Source organism: Schistocerca gregaria, chromosome 11 (genome assembly GCF_023897955.1).
Source record: "Schistocerca gregaria isolate iqSchGreg1 chromosome 11, iqSchGreg1.2, whole genome shotgun sequence".
NCBI lineage: Eukaryota > Metazoa > Arthropoda > Insecta > Orthoptera > Acrididae > Schistocerca > Schistocerca gregaria.
In genome coordinates, this window is record NC_064930.1 from 142,678,983 (window position 1) to 142,700,955 (window position 21,973).

A 21,973-nucleotide genomic window follows, 5' to 3' on the forward strand; every position below is an offset into this window, starting at 1 on the left:
CAGAAACCAGTGACACACGCGTTTGTAAAGGAGAGTCGTCCCTGACTAAATTGGAAGAAATGGAGTTGTAAAGAGAAGTCTTTCTGGCTTCTACAGGTGGGTCACTGTCATTGGATAGGTACTGATAACTGTGTAGTGTAACGTATCACTTTGATGAACTGATGTGCTGCACAAGGATTTTTCAAAACAACAAATGATGATTGCCATGATAATAAGTTTATTTTTGTAATGTATTAGATAATCTTCTGTTTGGACATACATTTTATGAGGGAGGTACGGAAAGTAACGCACAGTAATTTTTCTCTCCGTTGGTGTTGTAGCTGGAAAGTTGAAATTTCACAAAAATATAGTTTGAAGTTTGTGTTACAGAGAGTATGTACATATTTATTTATTTATTTTCTTTCTTCTTTTCCAGCTCTAGCGACAGAATCCTTAACTACAAAAGAAACACAGCACGGATGTTACTGTCCTGAACTTGTAAAGAGCAGTGAAATGTTGTTCGATATTTATGGGCCACAGGGCATAAACTGAGTGTTATTTACCGTTACATGCGGGGCATAGATGGGGACAATTGTATAGACTGTAGCAATGTCTGCAGATGTGTGTCTTCTTCTGGGAGGGCTGTGGCACCATAGCGATTCGCTACGCTCCGGGTGGCCGGTAACAGCTGCAACCCCACAGAACATTCGAGCCACCTAGGCAGCAGTTTTAAATGATCGGTACCTGCAGCTGCAAATGTTATCGCAGTAGTCCAATGTTTCCTACGGTCCAGTATACGATATTGTTCATGACGTGTCGAAATTTCGTAAAGTCAGTGCTCGCTGGGTACTTCAGAACCTGACAGACAACCACGAGGGCCAGCAAATGATGACAAGCTCGGATCACTTAAGCATTACATTGTAGAAGAGCTCAACATTCCGAAAGGAATCATGACTGGTGATGAGTCACGGGTGTACATAACAAAACATGTCCGAAACTGAGTAGTCCTCTATGGAACGGGAATACGCTGGTTCCTGAATGAGAAAAAAATTCAAAGTAGCTCTATCTGCTAGGAAAGTGCTCATAACTGTTCTGGGATACACACGGTGTGTTACTGTTGGACTTTGCTCAACACGGGATCATTGTTAATACTGCAGCCTACATTAAAACTTCAGTTAAGTTCTGTCACGCTCTCCGTGACAGATACCACAAAACTGACAGTGTCAAACGTCTTCGTGGCAATGCTCACCCCCTCGGTGCTGCTTCTGTTTGTGAGAAAATTTCCAAATCAGGGTTTGACAGGCTCCAGCATCCACCATAAAGAACCGACAGGCTTCCATCTGTTTGGTCCCATGAAGAAATGCATGGCCAGCCAACGTTTTGTGATCGATGTGGAAGTGAAACAAGCAGTCCGCAGGTGGCTACACTCCAACCAAGTACACTCCTGCGAACAGGGCATACGGAAACTGGCACCACAATGGGACAAATGTGCCGATGACGCTGGTGACTACGTGGAAAAGTGGGTAAAAGACTTAAGTTCATATGAGACTTTTTTTGCTTTATTATCTATTGAACTAGTTGGTAATAAAAATATTGGGCATTACTTTCTGATCTTCCCTCAATTCATGTGTACATATCACGAGATGGATGGACGCAATGTACTCGCAAACCAGGATGACAATAAACATTGTACCACATTCATGTTATTTCCTGGTCAGTCAGTTCGTTCTATGTTGTTGGTTCCTGCCTGGGAGATACGGTGTCCACCACAGAAGAACAGCAGCCACAGAAATGCCTATGATGCCTTGGGGTCAAGTGAACACTTGCTACATAGACACATTCAATTGAAATCTTTTAATGAAGAGAGAATGAATGAGATTTTCACTCTACAGCGGAGTTTATGCTGACATGAAACTTCCTGGCAGATTAAAAGTGTGTGCCGGGCCAAGACTCGAAATCGGGACCCTTGCCTTTCGCGGGCAAGTGCTCTGCCATCTGAGCTACCCGAGCATGGCTCATGCCCCGTCCTCACAGCTCTACTTCCTCCAGTAGCTCGCCTCCTACCTTCCAAACTTCACAGAAGCTCTCCTGCGAACCCTGCAGATGAGGTCGCTAAGTGTTTCTCGACGGGGTAATTATGACCACTCTGTGGCTACAAATTGAAACTCAGCTGCAACTGTGAATGTGGAAACATGTAAACATCAATTATAAAAATTGATTCCAACAACTGATAGAAAGTAACATATCTACTAACCAGCGTACTAACATACTATACCAAACAGGGGCTAATGGGGTACACCTTTAGTGTGAAGGCAACAAGGTGCTTCTGTTTTCTGCTGTAAAAACACACTAATTTTGCACTTAGTGAAACATATTGTCCATGTAACACCATAACCATTGGCCTTAAGAATAAATGTGAGAAAACTCCCTTTTACAGCTGAATGTGACGTTGGTCTTTCACATTTTCCAGGAAAGAGGAGAAACAAAGATGCTGACGACTAAAGCTGGCACATCAAATGAGTAGTATGTGTACGCCCCTATATATTGATACGTAGGGCACAGATGATGTTGCAGGGTAGTGTTACATTTAAACAAATGTCTTTGCCCACTTCCCATTTATGACGAGGAAATATGATCACGATAAAATAGTAAAGACGTATTAAACAGGGATTAAGTTAGCAAATGCATACTATACACAGTTGTTTTATTTCTCTTTTGTGCACAATAGAACAGAGAGGTGTGTGATTTGAATAATTGGCAAGTGCGACAGCAAGTAAACACCTTCATCTGCTGTGGGCGGAGCCTCTTATGTTTTGATGTCAGCTCAGTGGTGTCTAGACTGTCAATGAGCAGACAACCTTACCAATAACGTAAACAGCAATGAACAAAGGAAGATCTCAAATGAAATGTTAATTATTTCTGGTTGAGCCTCCATGGCGGATTTTGTATGTAATTTATATTGTATCCGTTATGAAGTAATGGTGATCAGTATACCCAGTGAAACAAATACAAGACAGACAATGATGAAATATGATGTCATTTCATAATTAGAGGAAATATAGTTTTCCCTCCCACAATTGATGGGGGCAAAGGATAGGTACTGAAGTCTTTCTAGGGCTTCACGTAGTTCCACGGAGACACTGATTTGCAGGTCCTTCACATAAACAAGATAATTAACAGTGACTGAGTTACATTAAAGGTACATTAATGCACGAGAAGATAGGTGACAGCCCAAATGTGAATGTTCCGACTCAGCTCAAACATGTAAGAAAAGGGTACAAAAACATTTCACTAGCCATCAGCTACATTATGTAAGGGTATATAAGCAGACCACCAGCAGTCATTCCATTTGACAATGGCCAATGCGCACTCATTTGAAAGCTTGTGGTGTTTCAACAATTTGATTCCTGAAAGCACCAGAAATTTTATATTTTTATCAGTGACGAGTTCCAGAAGACAGAACGAGGCGACGTCACATCTGGACGCCCCACCACTCACCGAGCACCCAGTAGTTGCCCTTCTCCTTTCTACCCTTCTGCAGCACTTTGACGAAGCACTTGTGGAGTGACAGGTTGTGGCGGATCGAGTTCTGCCAAACCTTCTTGTTGTGTTCGAAGTAAGGGAAGCGCCTCGTGATGTAGGCGTAGATCTCGGACAGCTTCGCCTTCCTGTCAGACAGACAACAGCGCACGGCTCAGAGCACATCATCTGAAAGAGACACCGAGTCTGAACTACTTGCAAAGGGCGATTCTTGCCACATTTGATATGGGCGTCTGACATGCCACTTTTAAATCATATTTAAAAATACAAGGAAAAGAAAGATTACATGCGGATTCTTGCAGAGAAGATAACAGTAACAAGCCATTTCTTATAATGTTATTTATTTGTATAAATAAGACTGTCACCGGTTTTGAACTGACAGGTTCATCATAAGAAAGCTTGTTCACATTAAAAATACATTTTTGATTACTTTGTATTAGCTTTCACTTTTTAATCCCCCATATGATGAAATTTCCTCGGACATGTCCACTGTACACTGTTGTAACATTTATTTATGTACATCTGTTCCTTATCACTGCAGTAATACTTTATAACAAACTGGCTGTGTTATTCATTTATCTTAATTTTAATCAGTTCTCTTTTAATATCACCAGTAAGCAATGGAAAGTTTGTAGACTGTAAATTTCTACTGTCACATCAATGTAAATATCAAAATATGTCTGAAACGGAAAGTCTTTGGTATTATCATGGTTGCGATATTGCCATCTTTGTATACATACTTCTATGTGGCCAAACCTATTGGCGTATGAGTGGTGCTTTAGATTATGTGTGTACATACACATAAAGAAAGTGCTTCATATAGTGTTAGTCGGTGCACGATCAGAGCCAGTCAGTACTGGAACATAATGGCACAGAATTTTCGACACCACCACCACCACAAATTTCATCAGCTAGGGGATTAAAACGTGAAAGCTAATGTAAAGTAATGAAAAATGTGTCTTAAAAGAACAAGCTGTCTCATTATGAACCTGTTGCTTCGAATGCTGTAATGATGCTATTTATATAGATAAATAGCATTACAAAAAGTGGTTGCGGTTATCTTCTCTGTAAGAGTAAGGCTGTATTTTGTACACAGCCACAAAGTCAGAATATCAGTTTTTGACAAAATAGTAAAAAAAAATATTTATTGCTACTCACTTTAAAAGTCACACAATGAGTTGCAGACAGACATGACAAAAAGACAGTTCCACATTAGCTTTTGGTCAAAACCTTCTTGAGGGGAGGAACGCCACATACATCCATTCGCACAAGCAAGCACACCACATGCACACATGACCACTATGTCCGGCATCTCTGGAAAAACTGCAGCTCTCACAGAGAACGGAAGCAGCAGTCTGGAGGGGGTGGGACAGTAGTGTACAGGGGGAGGAGAGAAATAAGTGGTGTCTGGTGGAGAGTGCAGGGACTAGAATGCCAACAGGAAGTTGTGGGGCAGGGAGGTGCGGATAAAAGGAGCGAAAAAGTGAGGGGTGGGGAAAGATGGGTGGGAGACGAGTATGGGGAGGAGGTGATAGGACAGGGAGGGTGGAAACCGTTGGATGGAGGGTGCGAGGACACTACAGTATCACAGGGTGGGGCCGCGATAATTATGGGAGCGGATAGTGTATTGTAAGAACAACTCCCAAATCCACAGTTCAGAAATGCTGGTGGTGGAGGGAAGGGTCCAGATGTTTCGGATAGTGAAGCAGCCATCGGCTTCAAGTATATTGTGTTCAGCTTCATGTTGCACCAAAGGGAAGTCTACCTTGCTCTCGGCCACAGTTCAGCAGTGGCTGTTCATCCTGGTACATGGCTGGTTTGTAAACACAAAAATATGTGAAATGATTGCACGGTAGAAGGGAAGAAATGTAGGAGAAGAAAGATTGGAGTAAGTTCAACAAACAATTTAGGAGATAAAAAAAACAAAAAACACCCTTGAACGAATACAGTTAAGACTTTGGCATTCACAGGTGATGTACATTAGTATGTTCTGTAGAAATGATTACCATTTGAACCACTTCAGTCCAGGGGTTCAAGATCAACATAGCTATCGCAGCGCAACAGCACCTACCAGTAAAAAACATGTGCAGCTCTCATTGTCACAATAAACAAAAGGTAATGGATCAGCGTGACTTGGGCAGACTTTCAGGATGTCTTGCAGACATGTGCGTGAAATGTACTGTCAAATCAAGAGTGTCTGAAACAGGTCACATTGTTGGCATAAGAGAATGTGATACATCCATCCAGAAAACTGTTGCACATAAGGGGGGAAAAGTGTTTCAGCAGTGCAATGTGTGTGTGTGTGTGTGTGCGCAGAATGGTTCATGGAAGGCCACAGAACATGACAAGATGGGTCAGACCGAACCACCCAGTCCAGTCCACCCCCTACCCCCTCACTGCTTCTGAGATCAATACGTCATCTAAATGGCACTGCAGGACAGATCGGCATCCTCCTCGGCTCTAGTGGAAGAGTGTAACACATTGTACACTATCAGGGGTGAAATACCATCATCATTCATTACGACACAGGTTACGTGCACTTTGGCCACTTCTCTGCCTACCTTTGATCAACATGCAGAAACACGCTACACAGCAGTGGTGTATGGAATGGCACTATTGGGGACAGGAATGGCATCAGATAGTGTTCTCGGCACATCCAGGTTCTGTCTGGAAATGACGGCCACATTTTGCTTCACCGGACGCAGGGGGAGAGGTATGACAGCGACTGCATTTGCAAAAGACATAAAGCACCATATCGAGGCCTTACGGTGTAAGGTGCTATAGGGTACTAACACAAATCACAGTGGGTGCGCGTCCAGTGCACTGTGGCCAATGTGAGCTTCGTGAATAATATCCTGCAAAACATCCCAGACCCCAGTTTTCAGCAAGGCAATGCTCGACCACGTGTTGCTGCACAAACATGTGCCTCCTCGGTGCCACAGAAAGTAAGCGTTTTCCTCTGGCCCCCCATATTCCTAGACTTTTCGCCAATCAAAAATGTATGGGACACAGTGAAACATTGATGTGCAGTGCTGTGTCCCACTCCCAACACCGCAGGTAAACTTTAGAGCCAGGTGACTGCAGCGTGGATGGCTATACCACACGACACCATTCACACATTATACACGTCAATGCCACCACATATGGAACGAGTTATCTGGGCCCATGTTGGTGCTTGAGCCTAGTAGGCAATAGGACAACATGCTGGCCTGAGGTGACTGAATTGATAATCATTTCTGCAGAACATACTATTGTAGGTGTTCTGTGAATACGAACGTCCTATCTCTAGTCGTGCAACGTGTTCTGTGTTTTTTTAACATGAGTGTACAGTTCATCAAACTGTCCCCTTAAACAATTCAGTTCCATTAAATATTTGGAACAATGAGTTTACCTTTGTAAGATGAAACCAGTTTACATTTCTGCATTCAGAGTTGATGAGATTTGGAATACATTCATTTCAGAGTGGTCCAACAGGGAGAGTTTTCAGCCGACTGAGACAAACAAGAATTTGGGGACTACAAAGTAGGTCACATGAAGTAATTCTGCTACCTCCGAATCAAAGTATCGCACGACGGATAAAGAATGACGGACATAAAAAAGCAGGCAAAAGGGTCATTCCTGACCAATGATAGTATCAAACGTAAGTTTTAATTTGAGGTAGAAATTTATGTGAATGCACATTTGAAACACAGCATGCATGGAAGTCAGTCATGAACAGTGAGGAAACTGGTACGGAAGAAGAGAACGGATGCATTTGAGAAGTGGAGCAACAGACAGATGCTGAAAATTAGGTGGACTGAGAGGATGAGAGATGAGGAGTTCCTGTGCAGAATCAGCGAGATACACTTGGAAAATGTTGACAAGAAGAAAGGACCGGACGATAAGTCGTATTAAGTGGAAAGGGGGTAACTCTGATGGTACTGGAGGCACTTGTGAATGGTTAGAACTAAATGGGAAGAAAGAAATTCAAATATTTCCATCAAACAATTGACAATGATGGGTGGACGTGATGCTCTGAAATGAAGAGGGTGGTACAGGAGAGGGACTAAAGAGGATCACATTTAACCAGTCAGACGACTGAACACAAAAAGGATCAACCCAAAATTATGGCTGATGATACAAACACCACTAACTTATATCTGCCATATGAGGATGATACACTGCACGTGCAAAGTTTCTCCACAGTGGGGAGCTCAACACATCTCACCTTGCAGAGTGTGTAAGATTGGTAGCACGTTTATACCTCTCTAAACTAGGGGCTGTGATTCACTGCCAGTGGCTGCAGTTATGTTGGGAGATTCAACATTATTACAATTAAAACAATAAAATTAATTAATTACATTGATTACAATTAAATACACTGTACGCACCAATATCACAGTAAGTGCTGCAAATGTTTTACTCTTTCTTGAAACCATAGTTTATCATGTTTAGATTTATTTGCGGATACCTTTATCAATGTTTCGTGTGTAACTGACTTCATACAATCAATTATCACTGTCTTCAGTTCACGTATTGTCTTTGGGTTAAATTGAGACTGAAACATTTCGCCCACTCCAGTGGAAATATTTGGACGGAGACAGATCTGGTGAGCACGGGAGCCAGAAATCTTTCAAAATTACTCTGTCTACAGGCACGTCATCTAAAACTCATAGGATCTAGTATGCCATGTGAGCAGTAGCATTGTCTTTTTGGAAAAATGAATCACTGGTTTCATTTTCATTCAGCAGGACAATAAATAGATATATTATCTGTGAACAGCAATCAATGGAAGGGACATTAGTATCAAAAATGATCGGCCTTATAATTAGTGCTCACATTATGGTAAGCCACACACTGATTTTCCCCACGTAGAGTGTATTTCTCTTAAGGCTTATGGATTTTACTGTAACCAAATTCGTCCATTTTTTGGAATTATGTAGCCATATAGGTGAAACCATGCCTTATCAGTGAAAACGGTTCAATCTGAAACACTAACTCCGTACAGTTTAACAAATATTCTTTGCACGGTTCAAGTAATGTAAATGTTGCGCAGCAGAAATTTTACACGGATAAATCCCCAGTTCTTTGGTTGCAGCCTTATGTGCTGTTGTACAAGAAACTTCAGCCTCTTGTAAGGATCCCCTCACTGATTATGTTGGACTCAACAACATGATGTCCAAAATGTTAAAATTTTGGGCCCACCAGTTCGTGGTGCATCACGAACTGAACTTGTTGTCGGGAATTTGTGAATGAAACCACATACAGTGTCACGATGCGGTCACCTCAAAGCAGGAAAATGCAAACTAAATTGCTGCCCCACAGGCTTCAAAAGTTTCCTCCTGCATGGGAAACATCTTCCACTAAAAACACTCTCTCTGTAATAGTAAACATTCTCACTACACTCAACTTATGCGAGACCTAGACAGTAACAAAACTAACAGCTGCTATGCACATGCAACATGACCGCCTCCACCCCACCAATACAGGGCCACGGAATGTGCAGTCGAGTCTCGAATGTGCTGGAAACCTTATGCTGCGTGGAGGCTTTGCTGATCTACGGTACCGTGGGTGTGCTGAACTACGGAATCACATATTAAGATAGATGAAGTGTATTTTAATGAAGTGATTTAGCACTACGTTGCAGTCCTACCAACCTGTGAGGTGACTGTGCTATGGCCATAGCAATGAGTGCCTTGTAGGAGAACGGCGGCTTCTTGTCGACACTGCTGGCCGACTCAGTGTCGCCCGTGTGCTGTTCCTCTCCCACTCCGCTGGCAGCACTGCTCGCTGTGGTGCCACCACTGTTTATAACAGTGCTGGCGCCGTCACTGTTGGTGGGGCCGTCAGTGCCAGAGGTCGAAGTAGCGGCCGTGCCCGCCGACACCGTCTCGTCCAGTGCCAGGGCGTAGCCCTCGATGTGGCCGCTGTCAGTGTGGAGCGAGTTGGCGGCATCCTTGCCAGTGCCGTCAACATTGGAGACTGACAGACTGGGTGTGGTCAGGGGGGCAGAGCTGTTTCAGAATAACAGAGATAGTGTTCAGCAGAGTTCTAAGGTTCAGAAGATGCTGCCCTGGAATATCTCAGGCCAGTCACTACAAATAACTACAATAATATAATATATAATAATAGTAGCTACAATAATAATGATCACCACAACTCCAGCAGAAACAATGACAAGCATAAAATCATTAAATCAAACAATTCAAGCAGCTATGACAACATGTCAACAAGGTTGATTAAACAGTGTAGCTCTGAGTTTAGTGACATTTTAAGTTATTTTTGTGACCTATTTTTTATTAGTGGAACATTTCCTGAATGGCTGAAATATGCTTAAGTTATGCCTTTGTACAAGAAAGGAGATAAAGAAATACCATCATCAAACTTCTGTCCAGTTTCATTTTTTCCGGCACTCTCCAGAATTTTAGAAAAGATAATATACAGTCATCTCTTCTTGACCACAAATTAAATATTACCAAGGTATATTTTGTGAACTGTCAAATAACAATATCCTTTTAAGCAAATTAGAATATTACAATGTCCCAGAAAAATTGCAAAATTGTTCAAATCCTGTATCTCTGACAGTAAACAAAGGGTATCAATAGGAAACAGACTTCTATTCAGCTGTCAGGCATCATCCAAATGGGAACCAATAATATGTGGTGTCCCCCAAGGTTCCATCTCAGGGCCCTTACATTTTCTTGCGTATATAAATGACATTTCATGATACTAGATGCCAATTTTTTTTTTTTTTTTTTTTTTTTTTTTTTTTTTTTTTTTTTTTTTTTTTTTTTTTTTGGAGATGATACAAACAGTGCAATAATAGTATAGAATAAGAAATACCGATTGATGAAATTTTTAAGGACATTAACAAATGGTTCCAAGCCAATTCAGTCACCAAACCTTGACAAAACATACCACATGCAGTTCAGAACTTCTATCAGGTTCCTGCCAGTATATGCCTGAAATGTGATGACAAGCAGATAGAAGATGTTGACAGTGTTAAATTCTTGGGATTAAAGCCTGATAAAAAATTTAATGGCTGAAGCGTGTTAAACAAATCTCTATTTGCTATGCGAATGTAGCTTTAAAAAAAAAACAGAGGGCTAGCATACCATGCTTTCTTTCATCCCATGTCATACAGGGTTATTTTCTGGGGCAACTCTTCAAGCCAGGCTAAGTTTTTTGAGCCCAAAAACATGCAACAGGAATTATTTGTGGTGTGAACTCAAGAATGTTCTGCAGAGGGCTGTTTAAGGAACTGGGGATACTAACTACTGCTTTCCAATACAGTGATATTTATTCCTTAATGAAATTATCCAAAAAAAAGTATATTTTTTTCAAACCAACAGCTCAGTTCATGGAATCAACACTAAAAATAAGAATAACTTTCACAAAAATTTAAAGTCACTTACCTGGGTTCATAAACGTGTCTAGTATTGAGCAATACACATTTTCAATAACATGGGAACAGTCATAAAAAGTTTAAGTACTAATAACACTCAGTCTGAGAAGAGAGTAAGGGATTTATCGATGGCCAACACATTCTACTCAATAGAGATATTTCTTAGCAGAACTGACTGATGTGTGTATGTTATTTTTAACATCACCGTAATATGAATGTTGCTTACAATATGATTTCTGTACAAATTTTGTGCACTAATGCGATCATCGAAAGTAAGTGCTGTAAAATGTTTTTAATTTTTTATTTTTTTTATTTGCTCATGCGTGACTACAATAGCCTAAAATTATCATATGCACCTAAGTGTAGTGAACATTAAATATTTGGTGACAAGTTTCATATACTTTTAAATGTTACAATGCCTAAGATTTTTTCTTTTCTTTTTTCTTTTTTACAATGGAAATTTCTTTCGGGGATCTGTGGAACGTACGTTAGCATATCTGTTCTTATTTTGTAAATAGTTAGTTATTGCATAGTCTGGTTTTCTGACGTTTTCCACATCCCAGAAGATCTCCTCACTACGGATCAGTTGGAACAAAAAGTAAATCTGATCTAAAGGTATAAGGGGCTCTATACTGGTTACAGGAAGATGTTCAAATGGAAGTATGAAGAATACTTGGAACTGAGGCCAAAATGAATGCGTTACTACAAGACTGTAAAATGACTGGGAAACTTCAGCAGGGGCAGGGGAAAATATGGTGTTCTCCCAAAATCATGGAGTGATTAAAAATTAGATTTTTTTCACCCACTGAGCAGAGTAATACATTACCTGACCAATTTGGGACCATATACCACATATCTGAAAAAAAAAAAAAACTGCAAGGCAAACGAATGAAACTTGCATTTGAAGCAGTGTGGGCACTCCGAAGTAAGACTCGACGGGTGATACGTCACTTTGAAGAAAGCGATGGGTTACTCCCTCCGTCTCTATCCGACGAAGGGCAGACGTGGCCTCGAGCATACGGTTTTGTTATTTACAAGTATGTGTTTGTTTTGTGCCACATATTGTGTGGGAAATTTTGTTTCCATTCTGCATGTCGTGAGAGCAAAAGCGCACGCAGCATATCTGCAAGGCCGGAGCAATGAGCACCTGGGTTCCTGCCGTACGGAGACACCCGATTGTGGGGACAGTTATTCCGTGAAAACGTCAACCCACTTCAGAGATCTGCTGTGTACCACAGCACCTTGACATGCAAAATAATGGTCACGATGCCACTTGCCAAGGGACACTCATAGCAGACGGACAGAGCAAAATGAAAAGGGCATATACGAGGGTTGGAACTTAAATAGTGACAACTATTTATTCACAACCCATACAAAAGAGTTACATATTTGCATCTGTTACTGTCCTCCAAAGTAGTCACCAGTGTTGTGTAGAACCCTTTGGCAGTGATGTGGAAGGCGTAGTATACCATTAGCACAGCCTGCTCTGTCGATGGTGCGAGTGGAACGGTCTAAAGTTATGGTGATTAAAGGAACAATCCTGACAATGCCTGTACCAATTTAGGGAAATCACGGAAAACCTAAATCTGCTTGGCCGGACACGGGTCCGAACTGTTGTCCTCCCGAATGTCTACTTTTGAGAGCCTGCCAATTCAGTTTCTTCAGAATCTGTGTAACACTCTCCCACGGATTAAACAAACCTGTGACAATTTGTGCTGCCCTTGTCTGTATATGTTCAATATCCCCCGTTAGTCGTACCTGGTACAACTCCTGCACATTTGAGCAATATTCTATACTGGGTTGCACAAGTGATTTGTAATCAGTCTCCTTTGTTGAATTATTGCACTTGCCCAGTATTCTACCAATAAACTGAATTCTACAACCTGCTTTACTCACGACTGAGCCTACGAAATGATTTCATTTTGTGTCCCAACGAAATGTTACTCCACGCTATTTGTACGAATTGGCCGGTTCCGACAGTGACTCATTGATATTGTAGTCGTAGGATACTATGTTTTTTCGTATTATGGAGCACACAATCTTTGCACTAGTTTGAAATCTTATCAATATATGACAGAACATTTATGCAGCTTCTCTCGGACAGTACTTCATTATAGATAACTGCATCATCTGCAGAAAGACTGAGGTTACTATTAATATGGTCTGCACGGTCATTAATAGACAGTATGAACAGTAAAGGTCCCAACACACTTGCCTGCTGTACACCCAAAGTTACTTCTACCCCGGCCGATGATTCTCGACCTGAGATAACACACTGTGTCCTCCCTACTGTGAAGTCTTCAATTCTGTCAAAAATTTGACCACTGCCCCATATCATCAATTTTTTACCATAAGGGTAGGTGTGCTACTGAGTCAAATGCTTTCTCAAAATTTCTTTGTTATAGTATTATGTTATTATGTATTTCACAGTATTGTTGCGATATTAGGACGCCCCCCGCCTTTTTTTTTTTTTTTTTTTTTTTTTTTTTTTTTTTTTTTTTTTTTTTTTTTTTTTTTTTTTTTTTGCAAATTTTCTGTGTACCACGCATAAACTTTTCATAATTCATGAAAATGTGAGTTGAAGGGCATATGGTAGTTTCCAGATAATAAGCATAAGCTCTAATAGTAAAGTCGCTTCTTCCACTGTTTTGGAGAGGCACCGTAGTGTCAGTCACCACGTCACGGTGAGGGAAACCGTCGGATGTGACTTCAGATCACTGCAGTGGATCTGTGACGGCCCAACATTGCATCATAGACATCCTGCATCCTCACACTTTACCTCTCGTGCCACAGTATCGGGATGCTGTTTTTCAACAGCACAATACTTCTACACACATGGCAAATGTCTGTATGAACTGCCTGCATGACGATGTACTACTGTGGCCAGCAAGAACCTCAGATCTGTTCCCAGAAGCAACACTGAGGATCAGTTACAGCGACTGAGGACCAGCTCGGCTCAGGGGAGGTACAATAGCTCCACGATACGATCCCCGAGTGAATCGGTACACACATCTGTGCCAGATGGCGGTCTCATACTGTCAAGTTCCTCACAAATTTGACTCAGTTTTTTATCGCCAAAATGATCTCACATACCCTCTCAACCCTTGTAGTTTTACATTTCTTCTTCCCTTCTGGGTTGTTCACTTATTGTGTCAGGCAATACAGTTGGGTAAAGGATTAGGGCTCAAAGGTAGTTTATCCTATAGAAAGACATTATCTCTATTTTTACATTTTTTATTCCTTTGTTGTAATATTCGGTTTTTCACAGTAATGTTACAGTATCAAGATTTTCTTTTTTTGTAATATTTGTAAGTAACATATCCTAACAATTAATATATTCACTCTTTATTGTATGTCAAATGCAAGTTGTATAAGGATTTGGAGTAATAGGCTGCAATTGTGAAGATCAAATGAATAAATAGATCTCCAGTAGTTTCAAAGGAAAATTCTATTTTCAAGTCAGAAGCTGAAGGCGCACTTGTTTTGGAAACAGTCAACTGTGGATATCGTAAAACAATTACCCGGGGGCATTTTTCTTTCACATACAGTTCTCCTCCCTATATTCTCTTAGTGTGCTTTCTTTTTGTTCCTGGGTCAAGATTCTAGCACATTTCCTCAGTTTTTGTTTAAGACCCATATAGTTTTTTTTTATTTTGGTTCTGAGTTATTCTGTTTTGAAAGCTGTCTCCAGTTATTTTCCTCTTTCCTAAGTCTTTATGAGTAATTGTGATTATTGTTATATTGGAAGAGTCTTTTAGTGGATACATTGCCATCCATTCTTTACACCTGTCCTCAGAAACTCAATAGTCTTCTCTGGATCTTGTGTGACAGTTCGGGGATTTATTTTAGACTCCTTTGTTCCTTCCTAATTTGTATTTGCCATTTTCATCTCTAGTGGGTTCCAGAGTTTTTTGAAGTATCCTTTCCTCTTTCTCTCTATTATTTGTACTTCTAATAAATTAAGTATGACTATGCATTGTGTGGCCTACAGCACTTTTACAGCTGTTTCATTTTGTCTAATTTTTACATTGAGGAAGAGTTTTTTCACTGAGAGTGTAAGTGAGGAGTCCATCTGCAATTGACGACTTCTGGAATAAGGCTTTGTTTGCTTCTCTCGTCAGTCCTTTGGTTCAACAGATTTTTTTTCTGAGACGTTTAAATATCAGAACTTTCCCAGAATATGTTTTCAATGATTTTGGGGCAGACACAACACTTGTCATTTATTTTGTATTGGATGTTGAGATTTGTTGGTCTGCTTTCTCTGATACGTGTTAAATCTTTTCCAAAGACTGCACGGTTATCTGCAAAGGCTACACATTTGATTGTTATTATTTATTTATACAGGGTGAACAAAATAAAACTGACTCGGAAAATATTTACAATACTGATAATGGAACTGACCCTCATTAAAGAGTAGGAGAAATGCCCATCACAAAAAATGTTCGAATTCGTGCATTCGAAGCACCGATCGACTGCCGTGGTGTGAAGTGTCGGGTGAGGAGAGGACAATCGGCAGAGGCAGTTCTATCTCCTGACCACATTGACTGCCTGATCTCTCAGTCTGATTTTTAACTATGGGGCAAACTGAAATGACAGGTGTACTCAAATAATACTCCAACATTGGAAGAACTAAACTGGAACACTAAAAACGTTACTACTTATACCTGTGAGGCAGAGCTGCTAATCATTTAATAAATCAGCACAGTACTGCAGTGACGTCAGAGCTGACCATTTCGAGGAACTTCTGTAGTGTTCATAAGCAACAGTCAATCCCACACGTTTTATGGCAAATACGCAGCCAGAAAAAAAGAGGACATCCTTTTAGAGGTTTCCAATTTGCTCAGAATTTATTGTTGCAACAGTGCATAGGGAGCACATGAAATTACTATGTTTACAGATCAGTGGCACAAGTAGTTCTGAGGATCAGGTATCGACCTATGCTGAAACACCCACAGTAATAGATGGTGTGCCCTCCATGTGCAGCAATGTAGGCACGGACGCTGGCATCCAGTCAGTTGTACAGATTGTGAACACTGTGCTGGGGTGTGTTCCACCACACCAGCTCAACACATTCACGTAGTACTGTAAGACTTATTGCTTGACGAGTTGCACGAATCACTTCTCATTTCGTTACATCCCACACGTGCACGACTGGAGAGAAGTCTGGAAATCGTGCTGGCCGTAGCAGTCGCTGTTTGTCTTATATAGAGTATGTGGTGTCACCGCCAGACACCACACTTGCTGGGTGGTAGCCTTTAAATCGGTCGCGGTCCGTTAATATACGTCGGACATGCGTGTCGCCACTATCAGTGATTGAAGACCGAGAGCCGCCACACGGCAGGTCTACTCTAGAGAGACTTCCTAGCACTCACCCCACTCGGACAGCCGACTTTGCTAGCGATGGTTCACTGACTACGTACGCTCTCATTTGCAGAGATGACAGTTTAGCATAGTCTTCAGCTACGTCATTTGCTACGACCTAGCAAGGCGCCATATTCAGTTACTATAATTCATATCTTCAAGAACGTATTCTGAACAGATAATATTGTGCATCACGTACCATCAAGAGTGACATTCATCATTAACAGATTAAAGTTAAGTATCAAACTAATTACATCCGCTTTCTGAATTCTCATTCCTTGTCATGTTCCAGACCTGACGTCAGTATAGTTCTTCCCTCTTCACGCCAGCCTGCGTGAGCTAGCACGTGTGCATTTTGGCCTCCACTCGTAACACGGTGTTGGCTCTTCTGCCACCACAAAAGAGTAGGTCGAGTTTCACGGGCAGCGTGCAGATGAAAATTATTCAGCTGGAACAACACATCACCTTCCCATTGCAACAGTAAAAAAAGACGGATCTAACAACATTTTGCAAGCACTTAGTGCCAGTTAGTGTCCCCTCCAAAAACATCAAAGATGAACGAGAGTTGTAGCTTATATGGTCTACGAGACGGCACTCAATAGGTCTACATTGTACGTGCAGACAACCATCACTTGTGTGCAGGTAGAATCTCCTCTCATCACTGAAGATCGTGGTACACCATTCCACCTTCCAAGTGACCATTTGGCGGTACCAGTCAAGCCGTGCCTGTCGATGCTGTGGTGTGAGAGGAAGTTGGGCCGGAGGTGTGGCCGCCCGTAGTTCCACTGCTAGTAACCGGTTCGCGACAGTTGGTGTTGACACGTCTGGGCTCGCAATCCCTATTATGTGTGCTGTGGCAGCTGTACGATGTACCACTAGTGCTCTTACTATATGAAGATCCTGGCAGGCGTCTGTGCTGCATCGGCACCCATAACGTCATCTACATCTACACGGATACTCTGCAAATCACATATAAGTGCCTGGCATCTTCACAATCCCCTATTATTCCAATCTCGTATAGTTTGCAGAAAGAATGAACGCCTATACCTCCGTGCGAGCTCTGATTTCCCTTATTTTATTGTGGTGATCGTTCCTCCCTATGTAGGTCAGTGTCATAATTATGCATTTGGAGGAAAAGTTGGTGATTGGAACTTCGTGAGAAGATTCCTTCGCAACGAAAAACGCCTTTCTTTTAATGATTTCCAGCCCAAATCCTGTATCATTTCTGTGACACTCTCTCCCATATTTCGTGACAATACAAAACGTGCTGCCTTTCTTTGAACTTTTTCGACGTACTCCGTCAGTCCTACCTGATAAGGATTCCACAGGTTTGAGAATGTTCGTGTGACCACTGGTACCAGAATTGTAGCAGAACTGACATAGCACGTCTAATCTGTGCGGCAATTCTCCAAAACGCCCATACTGCAACTCAGAATGGCAAATTTGACGAGTTTCAAACTCTCTCAGTTGGCTGTGGGAAGCACGAGCATTTCTCCGTGGCCCGGTTCTCTACTTGCTTCACACGTGTGTACCACACTTTGCCATCTGGCTGTGAGCATTCCCTATAAAAGGGTAGCGACATATGTCAGTGTAGTAACTGTGCTACCTGTTGGCAGACAATGCTAAACTATTATCAGTACATCTACTATCCCCCACGTGGCATATACCATCATCGGATCAAAATTGGTGGCGCCTTTCCAGGCGTACTAATTTTTTTCTGGCAGTGCTTTGCCTACGCTATACTAAGTTTTATCTTTTTGTGAATATTTTCATGGTGGCAGCCTGTTTGTTCGAGTGATTCAGAAACTAGTTAAAAAAAAAAAAAAAATGTTCATCAAAGTAGGGACTTAAAAATGTATAGTCGTAGGAAAGTCAACCAATAAATTGCTTCCACTCTAAGTGTATCTCACGAAGAGGCCACAAAAGTAAAAGCAGTGAGATTCAAGATCACAAGGGGACTTGCCAGCAATCGTTCGTCCCACACACTGTTCGTGACTGAAACATGAAATGCAGGGAGTGACAATCGTACACAAAACAGCCTCTGTCACACACTGCAACATGGCTTCTGGTACGTAGATGTAGATGTAGCTGTAGGTAGCTCAGTGTGGACCAGTCAGGTTTCTACCTCCTACACAGGTGAATGAAAAAATACTGTTTGATTACTTTTGTTTAGAAAACAGGTTAGTCCCATTGTTTCTACAGCACAGAATCCCCATCGGAGCCCAGCTTTTTTTTTCTATTACATACAGTATCATCAACACCTCCACCTACATTACACGAGCCACTATGTGGTGTAATACGTTTCCTTTAATTTACGTCTATGGTCACAATCTTTTCTGTTTAACAGATTACCAGTTTCGGTCTTTAATGACCATCATCAGATTTGTCTCATAAAATCAAAGTCCTAATGCACTGCAGCCAAAGTGGCATAGTCAGCTGTTAAATGCAGAATCAGCACCAGCATCGTCAAATACACATAAATCACGTCACATGCATGAGTCATGTCGCCACTAATCGAAATATCCATATCCAATACAACAAATATACAGAAGAAAACAGGAGAAAAAATTGAAAAACACATCCAACTGGCTGAGGAAGTCAAGGACATGTTTTACTGACAACATGACTTGTGCATGTGATGTGATGTGACATGATATATATGTATTTGATGACGCTGGTGCTGATTCCGCATTTAACAGCTGACTATGCCACTATGGCTGCAGTGCATTAGGACTTTGATTTTATGAGACAAATCTGATGATGGTCATTAAAGACCGAAACCGGTAATCTGTTAAACAGAAAAGATTGTGACCGTAGACGTTAATTAAAGGAAACTTATTAGATATACGGGTCACTGTGTTTTTTCGCGACGATGTTGCAGCTTGAGACACTGTATGGTGGGTCATAGTGGCTGCTTGTGCTACCACTACGTTTCATCCAATCCTCGTAATGTCGATATGATAGTTACCGTGAGCGAGAAAGGGAAAAACTTAAACACCAAAGTAGAGGAAGGCATCTATGAAATCTCTTCATAAGTTCTTACATTTGAAGGATACGGCCACTTGCTGGGTGAAAAAAATTTCATCAACTGACTGAAGCTTATCACAGGATGAGAGAGCTGATTATCAACACCAGCAAAGTCATGGTCCCCTTAATAACCAGGTGGAATAGAAGTTGCACTCATGGAGGTCACGAACAACTTTAAATAAACTGAATCTAATGTAAGTCACTAAAAAATTGATTTATTTTCCTAATCTCATTATTATTATTATTATTATTATTATTATCTTCTTTCCTTTCTCAGACGTTATGTCTGGTTAAAAATGGAAAGTGATGCGGACCGTGATCAAGCGTGACTTCCTTTTAACTGTGCGGTATATGTTACATTGCATTTAGGAACTTTCTGGTAATTGAACATGTATCAATAATTACAGATTTCTGTAGTTGTATATATACGTTTGGGTGTAGCTGTATTGTGATAATGTACTGGTGGATATTGTGTGATATGACTCCTGTAGTTGATAGTATAATTGGTATAATGTCAACTTTATCCTGATGCCACATGTCCTTGACTTCCTCAGCCAGTTGGATGTATTTTTCAATTTTTTTTCTCCTGTTTTCTTCTGTATATTTGTTGTATTGGGTATGGATATTTTGATTAGCTGTGTTAATTTATTCTTTTTACTGGTGAGTATGATGTCAGGTTTGTTGTGTGGTGTTGTTTTATCTGTTATAATGGTTCTGTTCCAGTATAATTTGTATTCATCATTCTCCAGTACATTTTGTGGTGCATACGTGTATGTGGGAACGTGTTGTTTTATTAGTTTATGTTGTATGGCAAGTTGTTGATGTATTATTTTTGCTACATTGTCATGTCTTCTGGTGTATTCTGTATTTGCTAGTATTGTACATCCGTTTGTGATGTGATTGTGATGTGATGTGATTCTATTTGTTATTTGCAAAGTCTGCATTTATCTGTTGTGGTATTGGGATCTTTAATAATATGCTTGCTGTAATATCTGGTGTTTATTGTTTGATCCTGTATTGCAATCACGAATCCTTCCGTCTCACAGTATATATTGCCTTTTCTTAGCCGTGTGTCGAATGCGTCTTGATCGATGTGTGGATGGATATGTGTGTGTGTGTGTGTGTGTGTGTGCGAGTGTACACCTGTCCTCTTTTCCCCCTAAGGTAAGTCTTTCCGCTCCTTGGATTGGAATGACTCCTTACCCTCTCCCTTAAAACCCACACCCTTTCGTCTTTCCCTCTCCTTCCCTCTTTCCTGAAGAAGCAACCGTTGGTTGCGAAAGTTAGAAATTCCGTGTGTGTGTGTTTTATTTATTGTGCCTGTCTACCGGCGCTTTCCCACTTGGTAAGTCTTGGAATCTTTGTTTTTAATATATTTTTCCCATGTGGAAGTTTCTTTCTATTTTATGTCCATAATGTAGGTTTTTTGTCGATAAATACCCTTCCTCCTTCCTATCTGCTTAATGTGAATCTGTCTGTTGCCGAATGTACATGATGTATTCAGTATTTGTGGCAGTGTGATCATGTAAGAGTATTGTGTGCTTCTAGTTCTGTGTTACTCCATTTCACTACTCCAAATGAATAGGTCAATATCGGTAGAGCATAAGTATTTATAGCTTTTGTCTTGTTTCTTGCTGTCAATTCTATTTTCAGTATTTTTGTTGCCTTTGTCTATATTTTTCTTTTAGTTCTTCTTTAATATTTGTGTTATCTATTCCTATTTTTTGCCTGTATCCTAGATATTTATAGGCATCTGTTTCTTCCATCACTTCTATGCAGTTATTATGATTATTATTATTATTATTACTATTATCGTTAATTCCCCATTAAGGAGGTGTTAAAACACAATCAATATTCACAATGACAATATGGCACATAAAATGGTACATTTCAAATTTATGGCACTTTTTTCTCTCTTTTTCTTTTGTCTTCCCAAAAACCTCTCATAAATTCACTGTGTTTCTTCTTCCTCTCTTCTGTCCACTTCTTTCCTGATTTCTTCTCTTTTGGTGTTTCTTCGAATTTGTGTTTGTTGATTTTTTTCTCTGTTTGATATTTCTTCTGTGGAGATGTTTACATTTTTGAGGTCTTCCATGGTTTCCTTTACCCAGTTAGTTTTCACCTTATTCGTCACCACTATGTTAAAAATCTTCTTGGTCAGCCTATTTTCATTCATCCTATGAATGTGGCCATAAAATTTTGCCCTTCTTTTTCTGATATTGTCTGTAATTGTCTCTGCCTGTTTGTACAATTCCTTTGTTGGTCTCTCTATCCAAATCCCCTGTCTCTGAACTGGCTCATAGATCTTTCTCAGAATTTTCCTCTCTTGCTTTTCCTTGATTTTAGTTCTTCCTCTGATTACTGTTGTTTCTGAGGCATACAAGGCCTCAGGTAAGACTACTGTTTTGTAATGTCTTAATTTGGCATTAATGGAAATATTTCTTTTATTGTAATGGTTCCATGTAAATCTGTATGCTTTTTGTAGTTTTGTAACCCTTTCTTCATTGGCTGTTGAATTCAGTCCTATTTTCCGTATAATCTCTCCCAGGTATTATTATTATTATTATTATTATTATTATTGTCTTCTGTTTGGTTTGATGTGGCCCTGCACAAGCTTCTCTTCAGGGCGAACCTCTTATTGTCACAGTAGCACTTCCAGCCCAATTACTTGCTGAATGTCTC

General features: G+C 40.6%; 1 protein-coding gene across 8 annotated transcripts in view; it reads right to left on the bottom strand.

Moving 5' to 3' along the window:
* The window catches only part of LOC126295260 (uncharacterized), a 298,048-nt gene that overhangs the window by 37,552 nt on the left and 238,523 nt on the right, over positions 1–21,973 (bottom strand). For 6 of the 8 annotated variants that reach the window (XM_049987669.1, XM_049987671.1, XM_049987667.1 and 3 more), the window contains 2 exons: positions 9,156–9,512; positions 3,478–3,647 (listed from right to left, as the gene is read on the bottom strand). In XM_049987669.1, coding sequence (XP_049843626.1) covers positions 3,478–3,647; positions 9,156–9,512 — 527 coding nt within the window. The remainder of the gene's footprint in view (positions 1–3,477; positions 3,648–9,155; positions 9,513–21,973) is intronic. The other 2 variants (XM_049987668.1, XM_049987670.1) reach the window with 2 other exon arrangements.